Genomic DNA, 21,564 nt, shown 5'->3' on the forward strand with positions numbered 1-21,564 from the left:
TACCTCCTTTGCTTCCAATGAGCATTTGTTTCCCTAGATCATGACAACCCACAAATATAATTTATTTACAGTCAAATTAGTTTTATATAATAGTTTGCGCATGACTCGCAAAGATAGGTACAATATCCATAAAAGAGAATAAAGCCCTTCTGGAAAAGAGTCAAGTCACCTTTTCTTATCAGGTTTTTGAGAGCGCAAGGTCAGAGCCCCCCACCCAAGGGCTGCTCCAGCACTCCTCCTGTGCCTTAATCTGTCTTGTGGGGACAATGAATGGCAGAAGAGTCCCTGCTGGGGACTGGAATCCTCATGGAAGATATTTCTGGCAGATATTTCTCCCCATCTTTACGCTGCAAGTGTCAGGAGCAGAACAACCTGTCCCATCCCACTTGGTGGGTAAGGATAAGGTTAACTTTTTAATTCTCTGCATGGTAATCAGGAGTAACGGCAATTACTCTAGAGGTTCAAATAAACTTAAATATAAATAAACAAATTTACTTAAAACTCAGCAGAACTACAAAAGATAGTGGCTTGGCAAAAGTTATAACAATACTTAAAACTTAGCGGAACTACAAAAGATAACGGCATAGCAAAACTTATGACAATATTATCCCAATGTGCTGAAAACGAATTTAGAGACAAAGAGGGTGGCAGAGATAAAAAGAGAGAGAGAGAAAGAAAGAAAAAAAGAAAGAGAAGAAAAAAGATATCACCACCCTTGGATCCAGCAACATTTTCTGCTTGTAGTTGTAATCTTTAGGTGGCGGATGCGTGCCAAAAACTTGTGTTTCCCATTTTTATAACCCAATGTGCTCCTCCCCCACCATAGGCAGGGTTTTGTCACCACCAAGCAGGGTGTGACAGGAATGTTCAGGAATGCTTAGGAATGTTCCAGAATGTTCAGGAATGTGTTGGTGGGTTGTGGGCTCACAACCCCTCCCTTTGGGGCTGTCCCCTCCCTTTGGGGCTGACCGAGTCATGACCCCTCACAGGCATGCATGCACAGCAGGTGATCTTTGTCCACATGTTTCAGGAATAGGGGGATGGGCTCCCAAGATGGCACTCTGCCTCCACAGGTTCTGCCCTTGGTCGACATTCCCTCGTTCAAGACAGGTTTTTGCGACATTCACTTGTTACCGGAGCTCCACACAGCCCCACGTGGAGTGGAGTGCCATTCACTGCAAGAGAATCACAACTGACATCAGCACGGCACAATGGCATGGCTGCTGGACACTCTTTGTGCCTGTGGGATGTCCCAGGAAAGGGCTTGTACCTTGATGCAGTCTCAACGGCTCCATGTGTGGCTACAGATGGGGAGCACCATCATGTGGTAGGACAGCTTTAATGCCACGGGTTCCAGGAAAATTATGCAGGAGGCTTCCCTATCCTGGTGTGCCTGCAGTGTTTGTGTTGGGACATGCTGGTGACCTGAGGTGATGGAGGATGGAAGAGATGGGCAAGGTGAGGAAGTGCTGAGTCCTTCTGCTGTTCTGGACAAGACTCTCCAAAAGGGTGTAGAGGTGTAAAAAATACAGAAGCTTAGCTATAAGAAAACTTATGTTAACTAGAAAGCTGCTTAAGGCCTAGAACTGTTTTAAAGCCTATAATCATGGGAAAGGGGTTTCTAATCAAGGTAATAGGTAATGAAGTTAACTGATCATGGCAATGTACAGTGCTGCTATGTTCCTTGTACAGTCCCTACCCAACTGGACAACAGGCCCGGGAATATTAATCTTATGAAGTAAGTTGTTATGGACAGGTGCACCTACAACAATGATACTGCGCACGCCTGCAAGAAGAGGGTCATTCAGCTAACACGGGTGCGCGACCACTGATGACCACCAGAGACCCCTTGAGGACCACCGACTTAATTCACTGAGCATGCGTGATGGTGAGGAGAATAAGGAAATGGATTCTAAGAAATGATTATCATAGGACTGCCTTTTCTTGGAAAAATAATGAATATGTGTATTTTGATTCTATATAACCTGTGTGTTGGTAATCACCTGGCATGCACGTTTGGTGGAGCTGTTTCCCCCGTGCATCCAGCGCTGCAATAAAGCAAACGTAGGGTAACTCACGTCTGGTAGAATTTCTTTAACAGAGGCCAACTGCTCCCTGAGCACTGTGCACATGTTCCTCTTCCCATGCCCTTCCTCCGCATGTGTCCCATCCAAGGATCCTGGCACACTCTGGCTGAGGCCCAGGAACGGCCTGGGGGACTCGTGCCAAGCTGGAAGCTTGCCTTCAGGGAGGACCCCTTACAAAGACAGCCATTTTCTAGCCCAGAGCCAGGGATACATACCAAGATCCCTGGGGGCCCAGAACAAGTAATTTCCAGGATACTGCTGACTCTGGAGATAAATATCTGGGTCAACACTCGCCTGGCAGCACAGCATGCATGCAGAACAAAGGAGAGCAAAAACCACAACTACTGAGCCCCTCTCTGAGGCCTGGGAAAGCATCCTTGAGGGATTCACCCCCCCCCCCCAGAACCGACTTTGTTCTTGCCTTGTTGGGTGATAGGCAGGGCTGGAGCTCCTGGAAGGAGGCTTTGTCGGTTCAGAGAGGAAGAGGGCACTGTAGAAACGTGTCCCAGCACGTGTTGGGTAGGAGTCGTGAGAGAGGCTGGGGAAGGCCATGGCTGGTATCAGAGGTCAGAGTGCTTCCCTACTCTCCTGTCTGTGCGGTGACAGGTTCTTCACCCAGGGGCTGTGGTTACCTCACCACCATCACCAGTCCCACTTTGCAGGGTGGGGGGGCACATGGTACCTGCCACTTCTTAGCTTGGATCAAGGTCATCCTTACATTTCTTAGGCCTCATCAATTTCGTATGGCTCAGAAGAGAATTCTCCCCAAACCTGAAAAAAAAAAAGAAAAAGAAAAGAAAAAAAAAATAAAAAAAAGGAAAAAAAGAAAAAAAAAGAAAAAAAAGAAAAAAAAAAGAAAAAATAAAAGAAACAAAGCAGAAATTAAGATAACCTCTTCCTAATGTAGACTTTTTTCTGAAGAGCTATTTCTGCACCATATATTTGACTTCCTATATTATTGTGACAAAGGTGTGATCTTATATAGGGCCATCCTACATTCCAGGAGTTCTCTTCCAATCTCTGAAAGTGAAACTTCGGTCATGCGTACTGTCAGATGTCACTCAGTGATTTACAAATCTGGCATCCATTGAAAGTAAGTAGAATATGTTTGTTATTACTTTGTGCTTTATCAGTTATAAGTAGAGTCATAAACTTATTTCTGTTTGTATTGGTAGCATCTAAGAAGCTAATCTTTTGCACATCGTTATCACTAATCAATCAAAAGTCTGAGTTTTATATGAACTGTAGCAACTAGTTATTTGCTTGGATAGCCTCAAAGTCAGTCAAATATATACATTTTCTGCTATCAATGCTCCACGGCAGTCAGCAGCACTGAAGTGAGAAAGTCAGTCTAGTTGTTTAAAGAGGTGCTTGCCATGTGTCTAATGGTTTGTTAGTTATCATTTAATTAAAATTCAGTACATTCAGTGAAGTTAATATGTATTTAATGATCAGCCAGATTTGTACCATCTGTAGTATATTCTTTAGCACTATAATGGCATCATCTGTACTGCAAAATGTATAAATTTACCCAGTCATTCGAACAATCTGGTATAAATTTTTATGCACGATTGAAAAGGAAAAGCTATCCCTCACACAAAAAAATATATCTCCTTTTGCAATAGTTATCTCCAAGGAAGATATTTCTGGCATCCAAGATATATAGTAGAATGTTTGGGCTTACACTTTATTATTTTAGGTGATATAAGAAATTATAAAACTTTCTTTTTCAGGGCCAGAAAAATCAAACAGCAATTGTGTTCGTCAGCATAACAATCCAGTAACTTTATACATAGATCTTTCTATGAACTTTCAAGAATCTGATCTTCTATGGATGTGGATGCTTGTTTTCTTCCATGGCTTTTACTCCTAAAAGCAAATATTACAGTTCAATTATTAATTCAGCATTTCTGCAGCAAGGGATTATCAGATACTAAAATGCTTGACTGCAATGAATACTGCCTGCTAAGCAGGTAAGCTGTGTCACTTAAAGATACATTGGGCAGGTGCTAACTTTACCTATTGAACCTGCCTCTCATGAGGATGCTGTTGGAAACCAGTGTCAATGCCAACCCACAGCAATAAGCTGTGTCATGTAACTATAACTTTTAGTGTTCTGCAAGCACCACAAATCTACAGATAAGTTCCTTATAACATGAAAAGTGACCACTTGAGTGACTAACTCTTGGTCCTTCACAATATATTCATGCATTTAGTAGTACAAGCAAGGCTGATTTCAAAAGATGGATCCGTAAATAAGCAATAAGCTTATTTTGTGAAGCTATGGGTTGTTCACTGTAGTTAAAGGGGAAAAAAATGATTCTGTCATTTTGATTAAGCTTGATTCTGAATATGATAAGCCCTCCCCCCCAGTGATTAAGCTAAATAAAGTATTTCAAAAGCCACTGGGTTGTATTGCTATGGTAACCCACTGAACCACTGAAATAATAATTGTGTGCCTGACATTATACATAAAGATTCAATTTTCCCTCCAAAATACAATACTGATACTCTTAATCTTTTCCTCAACCCTTTCCCCACATCAAGGAGAAAATCAGTTTTCTCTAACCTCACAGCATAAAATCTACTGATTTGTCAGGTTAGATTATACTCTGCATGGTTTTGTTTGTGTAATTTTGCCTTAGAAATCATGATGTTTAAACTGAAAAAGTTTCATTTTAATAGTAAAAGCAACAGTAGATGTCACTTCCTATGAAAAGTCACACATTCTAGAAAGGACTGAAAATAAAATTGATGTGCGAATGGCGAACTGCATCTGGACACATAAAGCATAGATCAAGTGTGATTGTGCATGCTTTGAAAAGTCTAAAATTTAATAAACATGCTCAGATGACTTGTTGAATTGAAATCTAAATCTGCAACTCATTCATCTACCAAGAGCAAAGCTCTCTTTTTCTGTAAATGTATTTTACTGAATCTACATGGAACCCAGTTAAAGGCAGAAGTTTGATTTCCTTCAAGCTGGTTTATATGATCTGCTTTAGAAAGGTAACATTACTCATATTTTCATAATATCTTAGCTTTTCAGAAGACAACCTGTGTATTTTAAGATATTCATGGCAAAGACGGTCTCATGATATTTGTCAAAAAAGTATTTATATTTTAAACCACTTTATCCCCACTGTAGGAGAACTACAGTCTGGCCACAGAGAGGACTGGAAATAGATTTTTGATGTCTTTTTCATTGTGCTTTGTTTTTTGCACAAATGTAAACCCAGTCAGGGGTCTCACTGGCATGAGACAATGCCTCTGGACTGAGTTCTTATTAGCAGGAGTCTTTATTGGGCTTGTCGAGTGAACCCATAATTTTTAAGCTAAAAACCTAAATACATCCATTCCTGGAAGAGGTAGTTTGTTTCCTAGAAAAGCTTACACATCTTAAGCTTCTCCATGGCTCAGACAAACTGCCTATTTTTTGGAATGAGTGTTTATAAGAAGAAACCCTGATTCAGAAACTTTTTTTTTTTTTTTTTATTCTACGCTTATAATACAGTAGCCTAACCACGTACTGAGAAACCCCTAAAATCTGTGCCACATACTACAGCTGGTTTTAGGGAAGGGACACCAGACAATTGCCCTGTCTCCAGAAATTATGGAACCCCAACAGGCTAGGTAGGAATGTAAATGGGAAGAAGGAAGGTAGCGTATCTTGTCATGTCTGGAACTGATTCCGTGAATTTAATTTCAGCTCTGGGTAGTGAACACAAACTTGAATGCCAGACAAATAGAGATGCCTGGTATTTCACACTGTGTGGGAATTCAGGGTCCAATCCCTCCCTGATCAGTTTCAGTGGAAGCTGTGGGTATCCAGTAACTCTTGAAACTGGAGATTTTAATCTGTGTTTTATAATCAATTTTCAACCCTTTAAATAGAATTATACCAATTTTCATTAGTTTTTGAGATACATTCTTCACTGAAAAATATTTTAATCTATTTTTATTATTTATCACTGCATTATCAGTGAACAATCTTGCATTCAGCTTATGCAATGACTTCTGAAACCAAGACACATTGCTTCCAGTCCAAAAAATAATCTGAACTGGAAGTACTTTTAGATCTTAACAATATTAAGAGTACTAATTCCTGAAATCTTTGAGAATCTGACAATTCTCAAAAAACTGCATCTAGGTGCCTAGACAACTTTTCTTTCTCTACAATAAGTTGACACCACTACATCCTTTATTTAGCAATAACAATTAGTTTTGCTATGGCATGTGCACTTGAAACTTGAGGAAAAAAAAATCATTAATGAACCTGTATTTTAATATGAAATCCATTCCTCTTCCATACATTTCACCACCAGCAGCTTAACTTGAGCAAGTTAAGCTTTTAAGTTTCACTTCACCTCAATTTTGGCAATCCTTATTTTCCCATTTTCTAGAATGCCACTTTTCCCTGAGTTTAACATCACCACCTTATAAAAGCTAAAGCTGTGTAGTTCATTTGGATTCACTCCTAAGTCCCTCTATATTATACACTGTGCAAAGCAATACCAGTTCTTCCATTATTATAGTCTTATTGATGTGTTCAAAGGCCTACCTTGAGAGATCTATTTCAGCTTAAATGCTGATTATTCTCATTCTTTTTTTGATTTCTTGTGCAAAGCATTCTCAGTGACCACATCTCATTCCCCTAACATAAATTCCGGTATCTTTCTTACGGTTTTGATTTATGCCATAGATGATGTATATTCTAGGTCACAAAGCCAGGCTGTAACAGGAAGGACTCATGGCAATCAGGATTGTACAGTCTATGAGTAACAAGAAGCTTAGAATTTTACCTTAAGTTCACAATAACCATCATGAAATTCAAAGCAGATGAAACAGCTAATGTTTTTGTAATATATATTCTGGTGACCCCTCCTTAGTGTTCCTGACAATGCAGACACTACAACAAATGGCCTTTTTGTTAACTAGAAGTTAAAAGGTAACTTTTACCTTCACTGAAGCAGATTAAATGACCTTGGAAATCCATAAAAGCTTTCCATCAGAGTAAATAAGCATTTAATTGGGCCATTTAGAATGCATATTATTGACAATTTCATTTCATTTCAACCTCAACAACAACAACAAAAAATTATTTGCAGAGAGACGTAGTAACTAACTAAAAAACTGGATGGTACTGGCTGACTTGTAGGAATTTTTTTGTTTCTGTGGTTTTTTCCTTTAAGCAGTAAAGAACAGAGATTGTGGACACACAGTGTAGTTCACTGTCACACTGTCTAATACCAGGGCAACCTTGAAGTATTAGTGGGAGGCAGCACAGGCACCATTGATGTAGGCTTTTGCTGCTTCCTCGGGACCACTGCTGCCTGAATTGCGTATTAACTCCTATTGATTGGTTCACTCGGCTCTTACCTCAGTGTTACACTGACGCTTACCGTGTGCTGTATAAGCACAAGAACTTAGGAATATTGTGGATCTTATCACAAGCTGCATTACCAGATGATGTGCTCATTCTCTGAAGAAGAAAAGAGCAAGAAAATGGCAAGAGCATCACCTGCTGTTGGATGAGGAATCAACATTCCCATGACCTGAGTAGTTTGCCTAATGCTTATTTTATTTTTCAGGGACACTGAGCTGACTATGCAGATCAGGATTGAGGAAGAAGACCATATAACTCATGCTAAACTGCCATTTTTTATAAAATATTGTCATGTGCACATAACTTTGTCAGCAAATAACAATTCATACGTTAGGATCTCTAGTGTCACTTTTTGACAAAGAGAATGCAGAATATTTTGATGTTTAGGACTTTAGATTTTTCCAAGCTACATAAGAAGGCTCAGTCCATACCACAAAATCTTATGAGGTATTTATTAGAAATAATCCTTCCCTGGGTTTCTAAATAACATTAATAATTGTTTCCTAAAGAAAAAAAAAAATAAATTAAAATAGCATATTATATACTATAAGTCTTAGTTTAGAGTCACATCTAGGAACATTACATTTTAAATTTAATCATTATGTATAAACATTATCGAATAATTTCATAATAAACAAAACCATGATATTATAAAATTTAGCAATATCTCTTCCTCCATCAAAATATGACTATAAAATAACACTACCTAAGAGATCAGATTGATTTCACAGCTTCTGTTGACTTGCCTAAAAATTAGACACCCATAGCTTCCAAGGATATCCAAGGATGGGTGTTTCCATACATATTGCAGGAGCCAAAGTATTGATTGGTATCTCCAACTCCAAGTCTTAATAATAACAACTTTGAGTTTTCCTTTCTCCATTCCTTTTCTCCCAAATTCAGATGGCTTAGAGCTATCTTTGGGTTTCTCCATCTAGTAATCCTTTCTGTGATTTTTATTCCCATATACATATACATGCTATGTTATGCAGTCATCGGGGGATGTCATGGGGAAGAATAATACAAAATTACTTTGCTCAGCACCTTACTTAATACGTTTATTAAGCTTGTGAAGACAGAGTAATATATAGAATAAGCTTAGTTAGTGAAAAATAGTGGTAATATGAGGGGAAAAATCATTTGCAGAAGTGTGCCAAATGAAATTTAAATCTTAAACCAAAAGTAATTGATATGTAGGAACAGAGTCCTTTGTCTAAGTCCTGCAGTAAATGACCAGAGCAAAATGAGTCCAGAATTAGTACTGGCTTCTTTTGAACCATAAAGTAATCATGTTGAGATTTGTTTTCACTTTTGTATATCTTGTTGGCTGAGAGATTTTTAACAAGGGAGGCTAAGTTCAGAGAAGAGCAACATAATGATTGGAAGAATTGGGTAATGGGGAAAGATTAAAAGATTCAAACTGTATATCTTGGCAATGAGAAACCTAATGAGATTTATGAGAAGAGTGTAAAAGCATTTGAATAAATAAACCCAACAGTAGGAGGAAAATTAATTAGCTCCTGCAGGTGTGGTGTAGCTATACTTAATAGGATGACCTTAATAAAAGTGAAAATTTAAGCAGAATACCAGCAACAGGCCCTGAGGGGACAGTCATTAGGTTGGGAAATAACAGAAGAAAAAGCTATTAACCCAGTTGATTGCCAGGAAACATATGGTACTGTAAAGTAATCTTATTCAACATAGTATATTTCTAAGTGTCTATTCCCTGAAAAACAAACGACCCAGGAAAAGATGCAAAGGGTGGGCTTCTTCTCATGTGAGATTGGGCTGTCTCAACATTAGGCATCTATTTCAAACTAGTCACCTCATCTGCTCTGCTGTTAAAGGAGAGAGATGCAGAACACATATCATCCACACCTAAAATCTGACTTGCCCTCTCCCATTTTAGGATAAAAAAGGAGCCTAGATGACTCACTTTTTGAAAAGTGATCACATCAAAAATTATCAGTTGAGCAGGGTCGTGATGTTTCAGAAGTAAGTTAGGATACCTTAAAGTAAAAAAAATATGTGAAATAAAATAAGCTTATAACTTAAGAAGGTTTGTTAGTATGTAAATACTGGTGATAATGGAGGAAAAAATAATGAGCCTTCTACGACTATTTTATTTTAATTTCCCAACAGGAGTGACTCTGACTATGAACCAATGCAGTCATGATCATCTTCACAGGACCCACCATCAGGTCTTTCCTAGTTACTCCATGAGGTTTATTTCCATTTCTCATTTGTGGTGATATTTGTATATGGATTCATCTTGACTAAAATTAGAAAAAAAAAAAGAAAAAGTTAGGAAAGAGATAGCTGAGAGCCGCAAACCTTTTCCAGGCAGTTAAATCAGAAATCCTGCAGTGAATGTTTTGGGGATAATCCATCCCCTTAGAAACACACTTAACATGCTCAGGCATCTGGAAGATAAGGAGGTGATTGGTGACAGCCAACATGGCTTCACTAAGGGCAAATCGTGCCTGACAAACTTGGTGGCCTTCTATGATGGGGTTACAGCATCAGTGCATAAGGAAACGGCAACTGATGTCATCTACCTGGACTTGTGCAAGGCATTTGACACTGTCCCGCACAACATCCTTGTGTCTAAATTGGAGAGACATGGATTTGATGGATGGACCATGCAGTGGATAAGGAACTGGCTGGATGGTCGCACTCAAAGAGCTGTAGTCAATGGCTCAATGTCCAGGTGGAGAACAGTGACGAGTGGCGTTCCTCAGGGGTCAGCACTGGGACCGGCACTGTTCAACATCTTTGTTGGCGACACGGACAGCGGGATCGAGTGCACCCTCAGCAAGTTTGCCAACGGCACCAAGCTGTGTGGTGTGGTCGACACGCTGGAGGGAAGGGATGCCATCCAGAGGGACCTTGACAAGCTTGAGAGGTGGGCCCGTGCGAACCACATGAAGTTCAACAAGGCCAAGTGCAAGGTCCTGCACGTGGGTCAGGGCAATCCCAAGCCTGACTATAGGCTGGGTGAGGAATGGATTGAAAGCAGCCCTGAGGAGACAGACTTGGGGGTATTGATTGATGAGAAGCTCAACATGAGCCGGCAGTGTGCGCTTGCAGCCCAGAAAGCCAACCGTGTCCAGTGCTGCATCAAAAGAGGTGTGACCTCCCCCACCTCCAGCAGGTCGAGAGAGGTGATCCTGCCCCTCTACTTGGCTCTTGTGAGACCCCACCTGGAGTACTGCGTCCAGCTCTGGGGGCCCCAGTACAGGAGAGACATGGAGCTGTTGGAGTGAGTCCAGAGGAGGCCACGAAGCTGATCGGAGGGCTGGAGCACCTCTCCTGTGAGGACAGGTTGAGAGAGTTGGGGTTGTTCAGCCTGGAGAAAAGGCGGCTCCGGGGAGATCTAATTGTGGCTTACCAGTACCTGAAGGGGCCTACAGGAAAGATGGAGAGGGACTGTTTATCAAGGAGTGTAGTGACAGGACAAGGGGTAATGGGTTTAAGCTGAAGGAGGGTCGATTTAGATTAGATGTTAGGAAGAAATTCTTTACTGTTAGAGTGGTGAGGCACTGGAAGAGGTTGCCCAGAGAGGTTGTGGATGCCCCCTCCCTGGAAGTGTTTAAGGCCAGGTTGGATGAGGCTTTGGACAACGTGGTCTAGTGGAGGGTGTCCCTGCCCATGGCAGGGGAGTTTGAACTAGATGATCTTTAAGGTCCCTTCCAACCCAAACCATTCTATGATTCTATGATTCTATTTTGGATCTTGCCTTCAATCAAACCAAGCTTGATTTTATTCCCTTACAAACTTTCCATTATTACTATTAGTATTTACTTTATAGCTAAGAGTTTCTGTGTATCCATGTAAACATCAAGCCCTCTTCCCTCTATCTGATATTTCAAACCCCCACATATTATATGAGTTTGTGTGGAAACCAGGCTGCATCTGGTCTAAGCATTTTTGAGTCCTTCACTACATCAGGGGAACTCCCTTCCCTTGGTAATTTGTGTTGGTAGCCAGGCTTACCGTGCCCTGCACTTTTTTTTTTAATTGCTCTAAATCTCCAGAAGGTACAAATTCTTATGGAGTTAAACTGATTATGCTTTACATCTTTATCCCCAGTGGTTCTCTGCTACTTACTCTCAAGGCAACAGAGGAATTTTTACATGGCGTTTTCATTCTTCATTTGAAGAGGTTCCTAAGTGGTGCTGCAGTAAACCACCAGGTGTTAATTTTTTTTCCCTGACTGCAGCTCCCTTACAACTCTCTTGTAAGACAGATAGGCAGAGAAGCCACGCACCCCAGCTGTGACTAGCTCAGAACTCTTTTACAACTAAACCCTTTACTTCTAATATGTATGACCTTGCACTTACCAACACTACATTTCTTATACACCTGTTACAGTCAGCCTGTTAGTTTTTCCAAAAGGACAAAGGGTTGCTTGGGTTCTTCTAGTACATATCAATGGCATTCCTGAAAAACAAGTTTTTAAGAAGACACACTGAATATTACTCCAGATGCAAATTGCTGATCTAAGTGAAGTTAATGACAAAAAGCCCAAATTTGCTGAATCAAAGTTGCCAAGGAAACCTAAGGATTCAAGCAAAAACTGCAAGATAGAGGGAGCCTCTCTATTCATCTCAAAAAGTTTTTACCCATTTGCTCTTTCAACTGAGCATGCACACTCACAAAACAAAAAGTAAACACATGAAGTAGTTACAAAATAATGAAGCAGAATATATATAACATGTGACATGCTTTGCAAATGATCTGAAACTTCTACAGGTTTTAACAGGGAAGGGAATGTTCGAAAACCTTTCATTTCCTTCCATTCTTATTTGTTAAATTTCTGCACATCATCAGAATTAACCACAAGTGATGAATAGATAGATGTTTCTATACTTCAATCTGATATAAAGGCACTCATTCAAACCGCTAAATATTTGAATGCAAGGATTCTTGCATCATATAATGAAAATAATCCTCTTTAGGAATAATAAAAAAAAAAATTGCTTTATCATATGATAAATCCTTAGTGTAAACACTAATGTGTTTACTAGTGTAAACACTCATGCAGCTTTGAGAAAATTACTTTTACAGCGTTCTCTCCACTAGAGGTCTCTAGAGAAATACAAGAAACAATTCAGTACAGCAGATACCTTAGACTTTTCTTCCTGACACTATTTACATTTCGTGGAAGATGAAAATCAGCATTTGTTCTATACCTGTTCCAGGTATTTCTTTGGATATGCATCTTCTGATGTGAATAATGAAAAGTCCTTTTACTACAATAATAATTCACATACATGGCTTAATTATTTGTTTTTATATTTGGGCTAACATAAATATAAATGAGGAATAGGGTTCATGTAGTTGGACTGTTTTTTCTTCTTGATGCTTTCTGTCATTTTGTTGTTTGGGTTTTTTTACCAGAAGTTTTCAAATTACAAGTTTTTGCGCTTTCCATATGAGGTTTAATGTTGATTATCCTTTAATTTGGTTAATTAATATGACTTCATATTTGCATATTTCTTCATCACAATTTTCTGTACTTCTGTTATATGTTTGACATGTAACAATCCTTCAGACCTTTTCTTCTATACCTCTGAAGTAGAAAGGGAAGAGTCATAACATTAATGTATGGAAGTGGGAAGATGAATGGTTGTAGAATCACTATTTGTTCCCATTATGCCCAGCACCTATCAGAATCAAAGACAAGTAGAAACAGTGAAGGGTAAGCTGTTATTAATAAGAATTACCAGTTTAAGAATTAGTCTAGTCTACGTGGGCACTCACATTAACAAATGGAGCTCTGTGAAATTTAAGACTGGGTCACTAAAGAGAAAGCTGGAAAAATCTGGAAATAAAAATGCTTGCCCTGTTCAAATTGGTCCTTCTTTAACTTTGGTGGATAGCTCTGTAAACAACAGGAGTTCAGTGCATGCAGAAGCATTAGTGTCTACTCATTTTTTGATTCTGCATATTAAGTGTGGAAGAGAGGAGCATGAGCTAGGCTGAGAGTTGAGAGACTCAGGAGGTAGGCACTCCTGAGAAGACAGATTACTGGGACATTTCTGGGACTTTCAGAAGTTTGTCAAGTTACTTTAATAGAGTATCTTCTAATTTTTTCATCTGTAGAATGAGAACTGCAAAGGGTAATCAACTGAGGTCAATTAGCAACTTGAAATGTCGTAGCTAGACATCTAAGAGGTGATATTTCTCATTGTATTTCTTCTGCAAAGACCAGAAAGAGATAAAAAGCTCTGAGAGGAATAGAGGGAGCACAGCAGTGACATTCTCTTAAAATTTTAATATTGCATCACAGAGTTGACCTGTGACCTCCATCAGCTGATCAGACAGTGATGGTTTCAGGCGTGAAATTTTACTGAGTTCATACACAGCGAGTCTAGAGATTCTGATACCTCCATGAGCTATCTCGAGTCATTTGTGGGTAGGATGAGAGCAGGTCACAGTAGAAATAAAGTCCCCCTACCGTTTAACCAAATGACCTTGCTCTTAACCTTAGAAACCATTAAGTGCTATGGTTTTGTAAGGCATGATCCTCATCATCAAATGTCTATATACCTATGCCTAGTTATAACCTTTACCTATAGTGATATATAGGAAGTAGTCATTGTTTCTGCTCACTGCTCTTTGCCCCATTTGTCTCTGTTCTATAATAGGAGATCGGTCCCAGGTATGTCTGTCCAATACTGCATCCATTTCCAGTTATTCATGTCACTACTTGCTCCAGTTTGGAGGAAGAAACTACAGGAAAGTACTGTCATACGAACTGACCTTACCCTCATAAGATTTGAAGTTATCTATAGACTATACCTTGAAATTGTATTCACATGCAAATACTTCTATATAAATAGCAGAACTTTTTTCTTGACATGAAAATTACAAAGTGCCGGATTGCAGTCCAAACACCAACTGTCCCTGGAGCCTTAAGACTGTCACTTCAGTAGAGGCTTGAGCCTGTCACTTCACTGTTCTGCCTCAGTTCTCTCATTTACAGCTCAAAATTACATTTTCCATTTACTTCACAAGAGGCTCCCAAGGACTCACTAATAAGTATACAAAGGTATATATTCAAATTTTCAGATACTCAGTGATTTTTATATGATTACATAAAGCTCTAAATAAAAGCATTATTATTAGAATTAAAATGAATATTTAAGCTAATACTGCATTTGATTGTGTAACTACTTCATAATCAGAATGTGTATCAATACAGCTTTTTTTTCTCAAGACAAAAATGCTATTCCACGTTACTGACAACAGTATTGTTTGGAACTTTCATCAACTTCACTAGATAAACAGCTCATAGCTGATAACCATAAGGACATGGAAAACAAAGAAAAGCAGTGCAGTTCTTATGGGAACAGACAACATCTTCCTCTGGGTTTGAACAAAACCACACGCAATGATCATGACCTTTGGATGCTTCAGTGCTATAAATACCAAATCATAAGTCAACGTCTAAACTTCTCAAACTTTCTCTGCTGTTGTGTCAGCAGAATAAAATGCTAAGCCTGTTGTAATAAGGAAGAAATTAGTCAATTGGGGATTTAAAAAAAATGGTTTGTATGGTTAATGTATGGTACTAATTTAGGTTACTGAAGCTGGCAGCAAAAGCTGCTGTTCTAAGGAGGGTGGTACGAAGTTTCAGGTTGATCCTGTGGTTCCCTCCCACCACCTTCCAGCATGTATATAAATTGTCAGCTCTCCAGACCCTTTGCCAGTTCTCTCTTCTAGACTTGCCAGAAGCAACAGAGGACTAAAGATGAAGATCTTTTTCTTAGTCACCTTTTCCATTTTTTTGTTGTCTGCTTTTGAACAAGCGGCTGCTTCTGCTCACTATGACAAGATTTTAACTCATAGTCGAATAAGGGCACGCGACCAAGGGTAAGTAACTGGGCTTTATTTCTATTTTAAAAGGGTACTTGTTAATCTTTATTCTCCTCTTTCTTCTTGCATTATATTAAATATGATTTTTCACTATAAATTCTTATTATCATTCAAGCAGAACTTTCTCAATTAATTTTACAAGAATTGTTCGTAAACAAAAAGCTTTCTGGGATGTTTCAAAAGGAGACAGAATACTGTTAAACTTCATAAAATGTGGATCTAAAATCACCCTGCTCAATGAATAAAATGCATGTGGTTTAGAATCACTGAAGTTAATTACAGTTCACAATTAATTTAGTTGGACATCAGATATGTTTAATATGTGTTTTCAAATGTTTGAATAGAGTTGACACCTATTCCACAGCATTTGCTCTCTTTATTCCATCCTAATGAAAATCATGAACTCTATTTAAATGTTTTCTAACATGGGATTATATACTGGGAGCCCTTTGTAAAATTTCTGTTCCCACTGGAGCAATGCAGCAAGCTGCTCGGCAGGGTACCCAAAAGACAATGCTTACAAGCCAGGCTGCTCAGAGACATGGAAATAAGTTGAACAGTTGGTGTCAGCAAGACACATGTGTCTAAACATATTTCCCTTCAGTCTTCTTAAGTAAAAAACGTTCTGTGAATAAGAATTTTTTACCATCCTATCTTCCTTTGTTGAATTCCTTCTGCCTGCTATACACATACACACACGCTCCCTGAGCTTTTTAAATAAAAAAGTTCACTGACTTCCCACTCTTGTAAAATATATGTTCTAAACTTTGAGCTCATTATTTTTTTAATTGTATAAGTATAAAAATAGTGACAAAATGCTTTTGCTCTATGGAATTTGCCCTCAAGAAATTCCTTTTCTGTACACTACCATGCTAAGGAAAAAGTATTCCTCATTTGAAATCTGTGACTCCTTTTATTTACATGCCAATTTACCCTTTGGTCCCCAGTAATTCCCAGAATGTTTACTTAGGTGCCTGCGGTACTCCAAATGGCTGGTAATCAAAATAGCTGATTGATTTACAGAGGACAGGGTTTCCTTCTACATAAGGAACAAGGCACTTTTCTTCCCCATCTCCCCATGACCTTCAGCTGCACAGATGTGTACAAGACAAAAACTTTAATGAAAAGAGCCTGATGGTATTCACAGCTTGGTCCCTGGTGGCTGGTAATTAATTCACTTTGCAGGGGGAAGGGAGAAATGTTAGGCATATTGAGACTTGAGTAGGCACAGCTGGCAATTGCTGCCCATCGGAGACAGAAGGTCAAACTAGAATGGAGGGGAATCTTCTGTCCCTGCTGGGAGGGTGGGCTTGCCATGGAACCCAGCTGGGCAGTCCCAGGAGCTTGCACTGTGGTTGCTTGAAAACACACCTGCCCTGGGAACTGAAGCCAGATGTTCATTTCTTACTCTCGCTCAACAGAAAATGTATTTGCTGCTACTTTATATAAAACTTTTCCAAACGTGTACAGAAACTTCTTTTAAAAATGTTTCTCACTCTTACCCACAGTCCAAATGTCTGTGCCCTTCAGCAAGTTATGGGAACAAAAAAGAAATACTTCAGCACCTGCAGAAACTGGTACCAGGGAGCCATCTGTGGAAAGAAAGCGTAAGTATCCTATGTTTCAAACCTATTCCCCATTCATTGAGATAGTATAATGTACAATTAGAAAACTCTCCTTTCCTCGGAGGCAGACTAACTGTTTGTTTCAAATGCAGACAGGAAGAATTGAGTTCATAATTTTACAGAGTTACAGCTTCTCTTTAGTTGCTCCTAAAGCCACCTGGATAACTGATCCAATAATTGTTGCCAAAAATAATCACAAAAGGAGTGGAAAGTCTGAAAATGACAGCATAGTATGTAGTCCTTTTTAAGTTTTTTGCTTCAGTAATACCTCTCTGAGTCAAGTATTCATAGCTCTATTTTAAACACAAAGAGACATGAGGTTAAAAGTGACCTACCCAAAAATACATAGGGACCTAATAGGCCAGTTGTGAAAAGAACTCAGCACTACCCAGCAGAGCTGTGTGCTCAGATCGCACCTCTCCACAAATAAAAAAAAAATAAAGTCAAAAGATGTTTGTGGATAGAGATTAAGTCTGAGTGGGTTTGGCATTCTTTTGGAATCGGTGTGTGCATTTCAATTGCTGCTTCTTCTCAGAATGCAAGTTGTTGCCTTCTCTGTGGCAATAAGTCAATAGTGTCAGAGTCACTACTGCTTCATCAGCCATAGAGTAGCTGCAGAGTGTGAACACATAAAAAAACCCGAGTCCTGAACTTGGTCTTCCCCACTTGCCTCACTTAGAATTAAGTAATTTAACAGAGACTGACCTTGTTTACCCAATACAATAATGTTTTTCTCATGTACCACATTTTCTCTTGATGTTATGAAATTACTTGGATAAATTTCTCAGCAATTGTCACAGGAAATCATTATTTTTATTTTCCCATTATTCTCTTACAGGGTCCGAATAGGTCTGGGGTGACATTTTCAGAAAGTCTTGAGGGAACAGGGAGTCTGGGTTTCAATTACAACTCTGTCTTAGAGTACTAGGAGTCTTTTAGTGAAAGCCCATAAAACTCTTCCAAATGGCCAAGAAATATTTAAGTACACAACTTGAATAGTCACTGAGAGATTGTGTGCTCTAAGACAAAGATGTTCAGTTATATTGACACAAGTTGCAAATTATGTGTATGAGGAACTTAACTCCATTTAAAGTAAGATTTGTATTTAAAACTTTCCTAATGCAAAACAACCGCTGTTTTAGATGTTAATATAATGTGGAATAGACATTTTCTGTTTCTGTGCCAAAGGCTTTGTTAATAGAGGTTAATATGGAAGAAAAATATCTACAGTGTTAACCACATAAGGCAGTTGAAGATCACTCCTTTTGTAATCAAACTCTTAAATTCTCTTGAAAATGTTTTTCCGCTCAAAAATAATTCACTAAATAAACTAGAAAGGAGAGCTTGAATAACAAGTAACTGAAAATTTGCATTTAGTTAGAGTTGTATTTTTACTCTGTTGAATGTCAAAGTCATGAGTAAATAGGATCCACATTTTCCAGTCCTTTCAGGTTTAAAAAAAATGTTTCTAAATATAGAAACAGTGACAGATTCTGGAGAAGGAAAAAAAAAAAAAAAAGACATATTGAACTTTAAATAATTACCCATAGCTCACATTGAATCCAAATGAGCTTTTACAAACAGAATACTTTTAAGTTAAAACTGCAACTATAAGACTTTTTAAACTTGTATGAAATTCATTGGATGGATCTTTCAAAAAAATCAAAGAATTCTATATTGACAAAGAATTAGATACAGACACAATCTGAGTTTGTGATGGGGAATGGGGGGAGGGCACAAAAGATGATGCAGAGTGTGCATGCATCACCAACAGTGTTAATATGGCGACAGTCTCTCATACTCTCTTCAGTGCATCGACATATATGACACTTTCATACTTAAAAAAGTATCCTTTTCCTATTTGTGGTTTTTTTAAATTTTTCTTCAAAACTAGCTTTACATTTTGTTTCATTTTTCAGCTGATTCAGCTGTCCTGGCTGAAAAAGAATTATATTCATAGTTCTTCTTGAGCATAATCCCTATACTTATTAATGTAAAACTGATTAAGACTCCCAAATTATTATTTCGGTGGGAAAAATGCCACCAGTAATGATTTTTGCACTGTTAAAATGAGACATGTAAATCAGACAGCAGTCAGGCAAGGATTTGAAATGGGCTTGGACTGTGGTTTTTACTGTTCTTGTTGGGTGTCAGAGGCTTTGCATTTTTTGAGATTCCTGGAAGATGCTACATGATATAACACAGTGTTGGAAAGGACCTTTAGGAAAAAGAGTGATGGAAGATGTAGTAGGAGGAAGTTTTCTTCCATTTTCTTTCTGAGAAAATATTTTCAGTGCTCTGCCAGCATACCATAAATTAATGGAGCTGAGTTATACCTCCGATGCAGTGAAACACTGATTCCAGCACAGTCTTGCCTTTCAAGCACTGCCATGGCTTTGAAGTCTCAACTCTGAAGTCAGTCTAGACATGAAGAATGATACCATGGCACGACCAGAGCTGAGGGAAAGACCTGATTTTCATGGGTCAAGCTGTCACGCTAAGCTTTGTGCCATTGTAAACTTTATTGGTTAGTAATTACTTACTTCCTTAGGGAGGTGGAAGAAAGTAACAGCAGTAGGTTAGAGTGAGTGTAGCACAAATCATAATGAACATCCTACCCAGACAGGCAATTTGATTATTCTAAATCCCCAGAAGTTTCTTTGGAACGTAATTGACTGCCTGGAATCCTAACCAATCTCTCACATTTTGATTGTGGCTTTGTTTTTATAAGCAAATCCAGACAGGTTAGAACCCCTTTTTCATACAAATTGCAGATTTTTATGGATTTGATAATGGCAATAATGATCAATTTCCAGTCAAACTAGACTGATGTGTGGTCATTTGCCTGATCTCGACCTTCAATTTTTTTCAGGACCCACAGGTTTATAGTTTTTATCAAAATGTTTCCTTCTCCTCCAGGTGGCATTATAATACTGACTTCCCTTTTCCTTCAGTGGACATGCTGCAAGTTATCCAAAATACTTCACCTTTTGCATAAAGTGTGCCATACCACTGACTTCTTTGGCACTCCATTTTATTCCACTACAGACACATTGGGAAGAAGGGTATTTCCAGAAAATGACTTAGACTGAAGCTTGGATATTCTCAAAGTCAGTTTTGGAAAACAACCTACTCCTGTGGTTTTATTCCTAGATAGATGTCATGTCTTCCCACGAAAGAAAGTCTGCTCTCAGCACAAATCTGACAGGGAATTCATTATTTTGCTAAGCTCCAGTAGTAAAATGAGTTATGCAGTGATGTATACCTTCATATATACCTTGAAGCAACAGACAGTTTGGACTTATTGAACTGAAGTCAGGTGATGACTTTGTTCTCTCCACTGACTATCATTTAGAAGAATGTAAACTGTAAAACATTTTGCAAAGCCTCTGTAAGACCCTAAGCAAGAAGCCTGCTACATCCAACCAGAGGAAGATGTTCAGCAGTGGGGCTGGGTGGACTTGGGCATGAGTCTACACAACAATCACCTCCCTCCTCCCTCCTTTTTCAACACTAACTTTGTACAAGCACTCACAGAGCAAGGCTAGAGGAGGAAAACTGTGTGTATGAGACAAAGTTAGGTCATAGAACTCCTGGTGGTTTTCTTGTGGCTGTAGTAGAGCATCTGTTATAATTCAGCCTTAGCTGTTAATGGGAGTTTTGTACTCTGTGTACTCAAAATAGAAATGTAGATATGACTAAAGAGGCTAATAAGAATGCTAATCCAAACGACAATGGCTCTTCTGTTAATATCTCCATGTTAACAAGTCCTCCCTAACTTGTATATATGATCTATAAAATGTTAATTTAAGAATGCTTTTATTATTTACACTTCCTATCTGCTACTGTAAATTTCCAGTTGGGATGCAACTTAAAGATTTGCTAAAATCAAAGTCTATTGGACCAGAAGTCTTTCCACTGTTTCTGTGCAGTATTTTATCTCCATGCCAGCAAGAGGTAGAAACAGATGAGTCACAGAGCTGATCTGAATAAACTGAAAACTGGCTCTGTTAGCCAAGAATAACAAGGACATAAGGTAGTGTAGCTCTTCTCCTTTTTCCTCTGGAATATACTCCTTTGGATGAGATCAGAACAACTTTGTGCTAAAAAAAAACCCCAACAACCAACCAACCAAAAAAAAAAAAAATTACCCCAAAACACCACCCCGACCCCCCCCCCCCGAAAAACAACAAAACAAACCGAAACTCTAAAACCTCCAAAAACTTAGGAATCCAGCATTGCTTGTTATCTGGGTAACTGCTTTCTTCACCTGGGCACCAACTTGTATCGAACTAGTAGGGAGATACAGATGAGGATGACTCATCTGATGTGAGATCGTACTTCCCCTGCACACTGTGGCGATGTATGTGTGGTGCTGAGGAACTGCATCTTGCACTGACTTTTATCTGGTTCTAACCTTATCGTGGGATTCTCCATATAGATCCCTTCTCTCCCATTCCATCTTTCTCACTATGTTCTGACCACAGCTGATACCTGAACCTTCTAATTGCAATCAACTGTAAGGAAACGTGAGTACTGTCAGCAGGAACTTACAGTAACCTTTTATGACTGAAAAAAAAAA

The 21,564-nt window shown here is 38.8% G+C and overlaps 1 protein-coding gene across 20 annotated transcripts in view; it reads left to right on the forward strand.

Moving 5' to 3' along the window:
* Window positions 1–14,930: 14,930 nt before the first annotated feature.
* Window positions 14,931–21,564, forward strand: part of POSTN (periostin) — a 36,354-nt gene continuing 29,720 nt past the window's right edge. For 13 of the 20 annotated variants that reach the window (XM_075741953.1, XM_075741965.1, XM_075741954.1 and 10 more), the window contains exons 1-2: window positions 15,156–15,354; window positions 16,866–16,964. In XM_075741953.1, the coding sequence (XP_075598068.1) occupies window positions 15,233–15,354; window positions 16,866–16,964 (221 nt within the window). In that variant the 5' untranslated portion in view covers window positions 15,156–15,232. Of the gene's footprint in view, window positions 15,355–16,865; window positions 16,965–21,564 lie in introns of all 20 variants that reach the window. The other 7 variants (XM_075741950.1, XM_075741952.1, XM_075741958.1 and 4 more) reach the window with 2 other exon arrangements.

The sequence above is a fragment of the Balearica regulorum genome, chromosome 1 (assembly GCF_011004875.1).
Source record: "Balearica regulorum gibbericeps isolate bBalReg1 chromosome 1, bBalReg1.pri, whole genome shotgun sequence".
NCBI lineage: Eukaryota > Metazoa > Chordata > Aves > Gruiformes > Gruidae > Balearica > Balearica regulorum.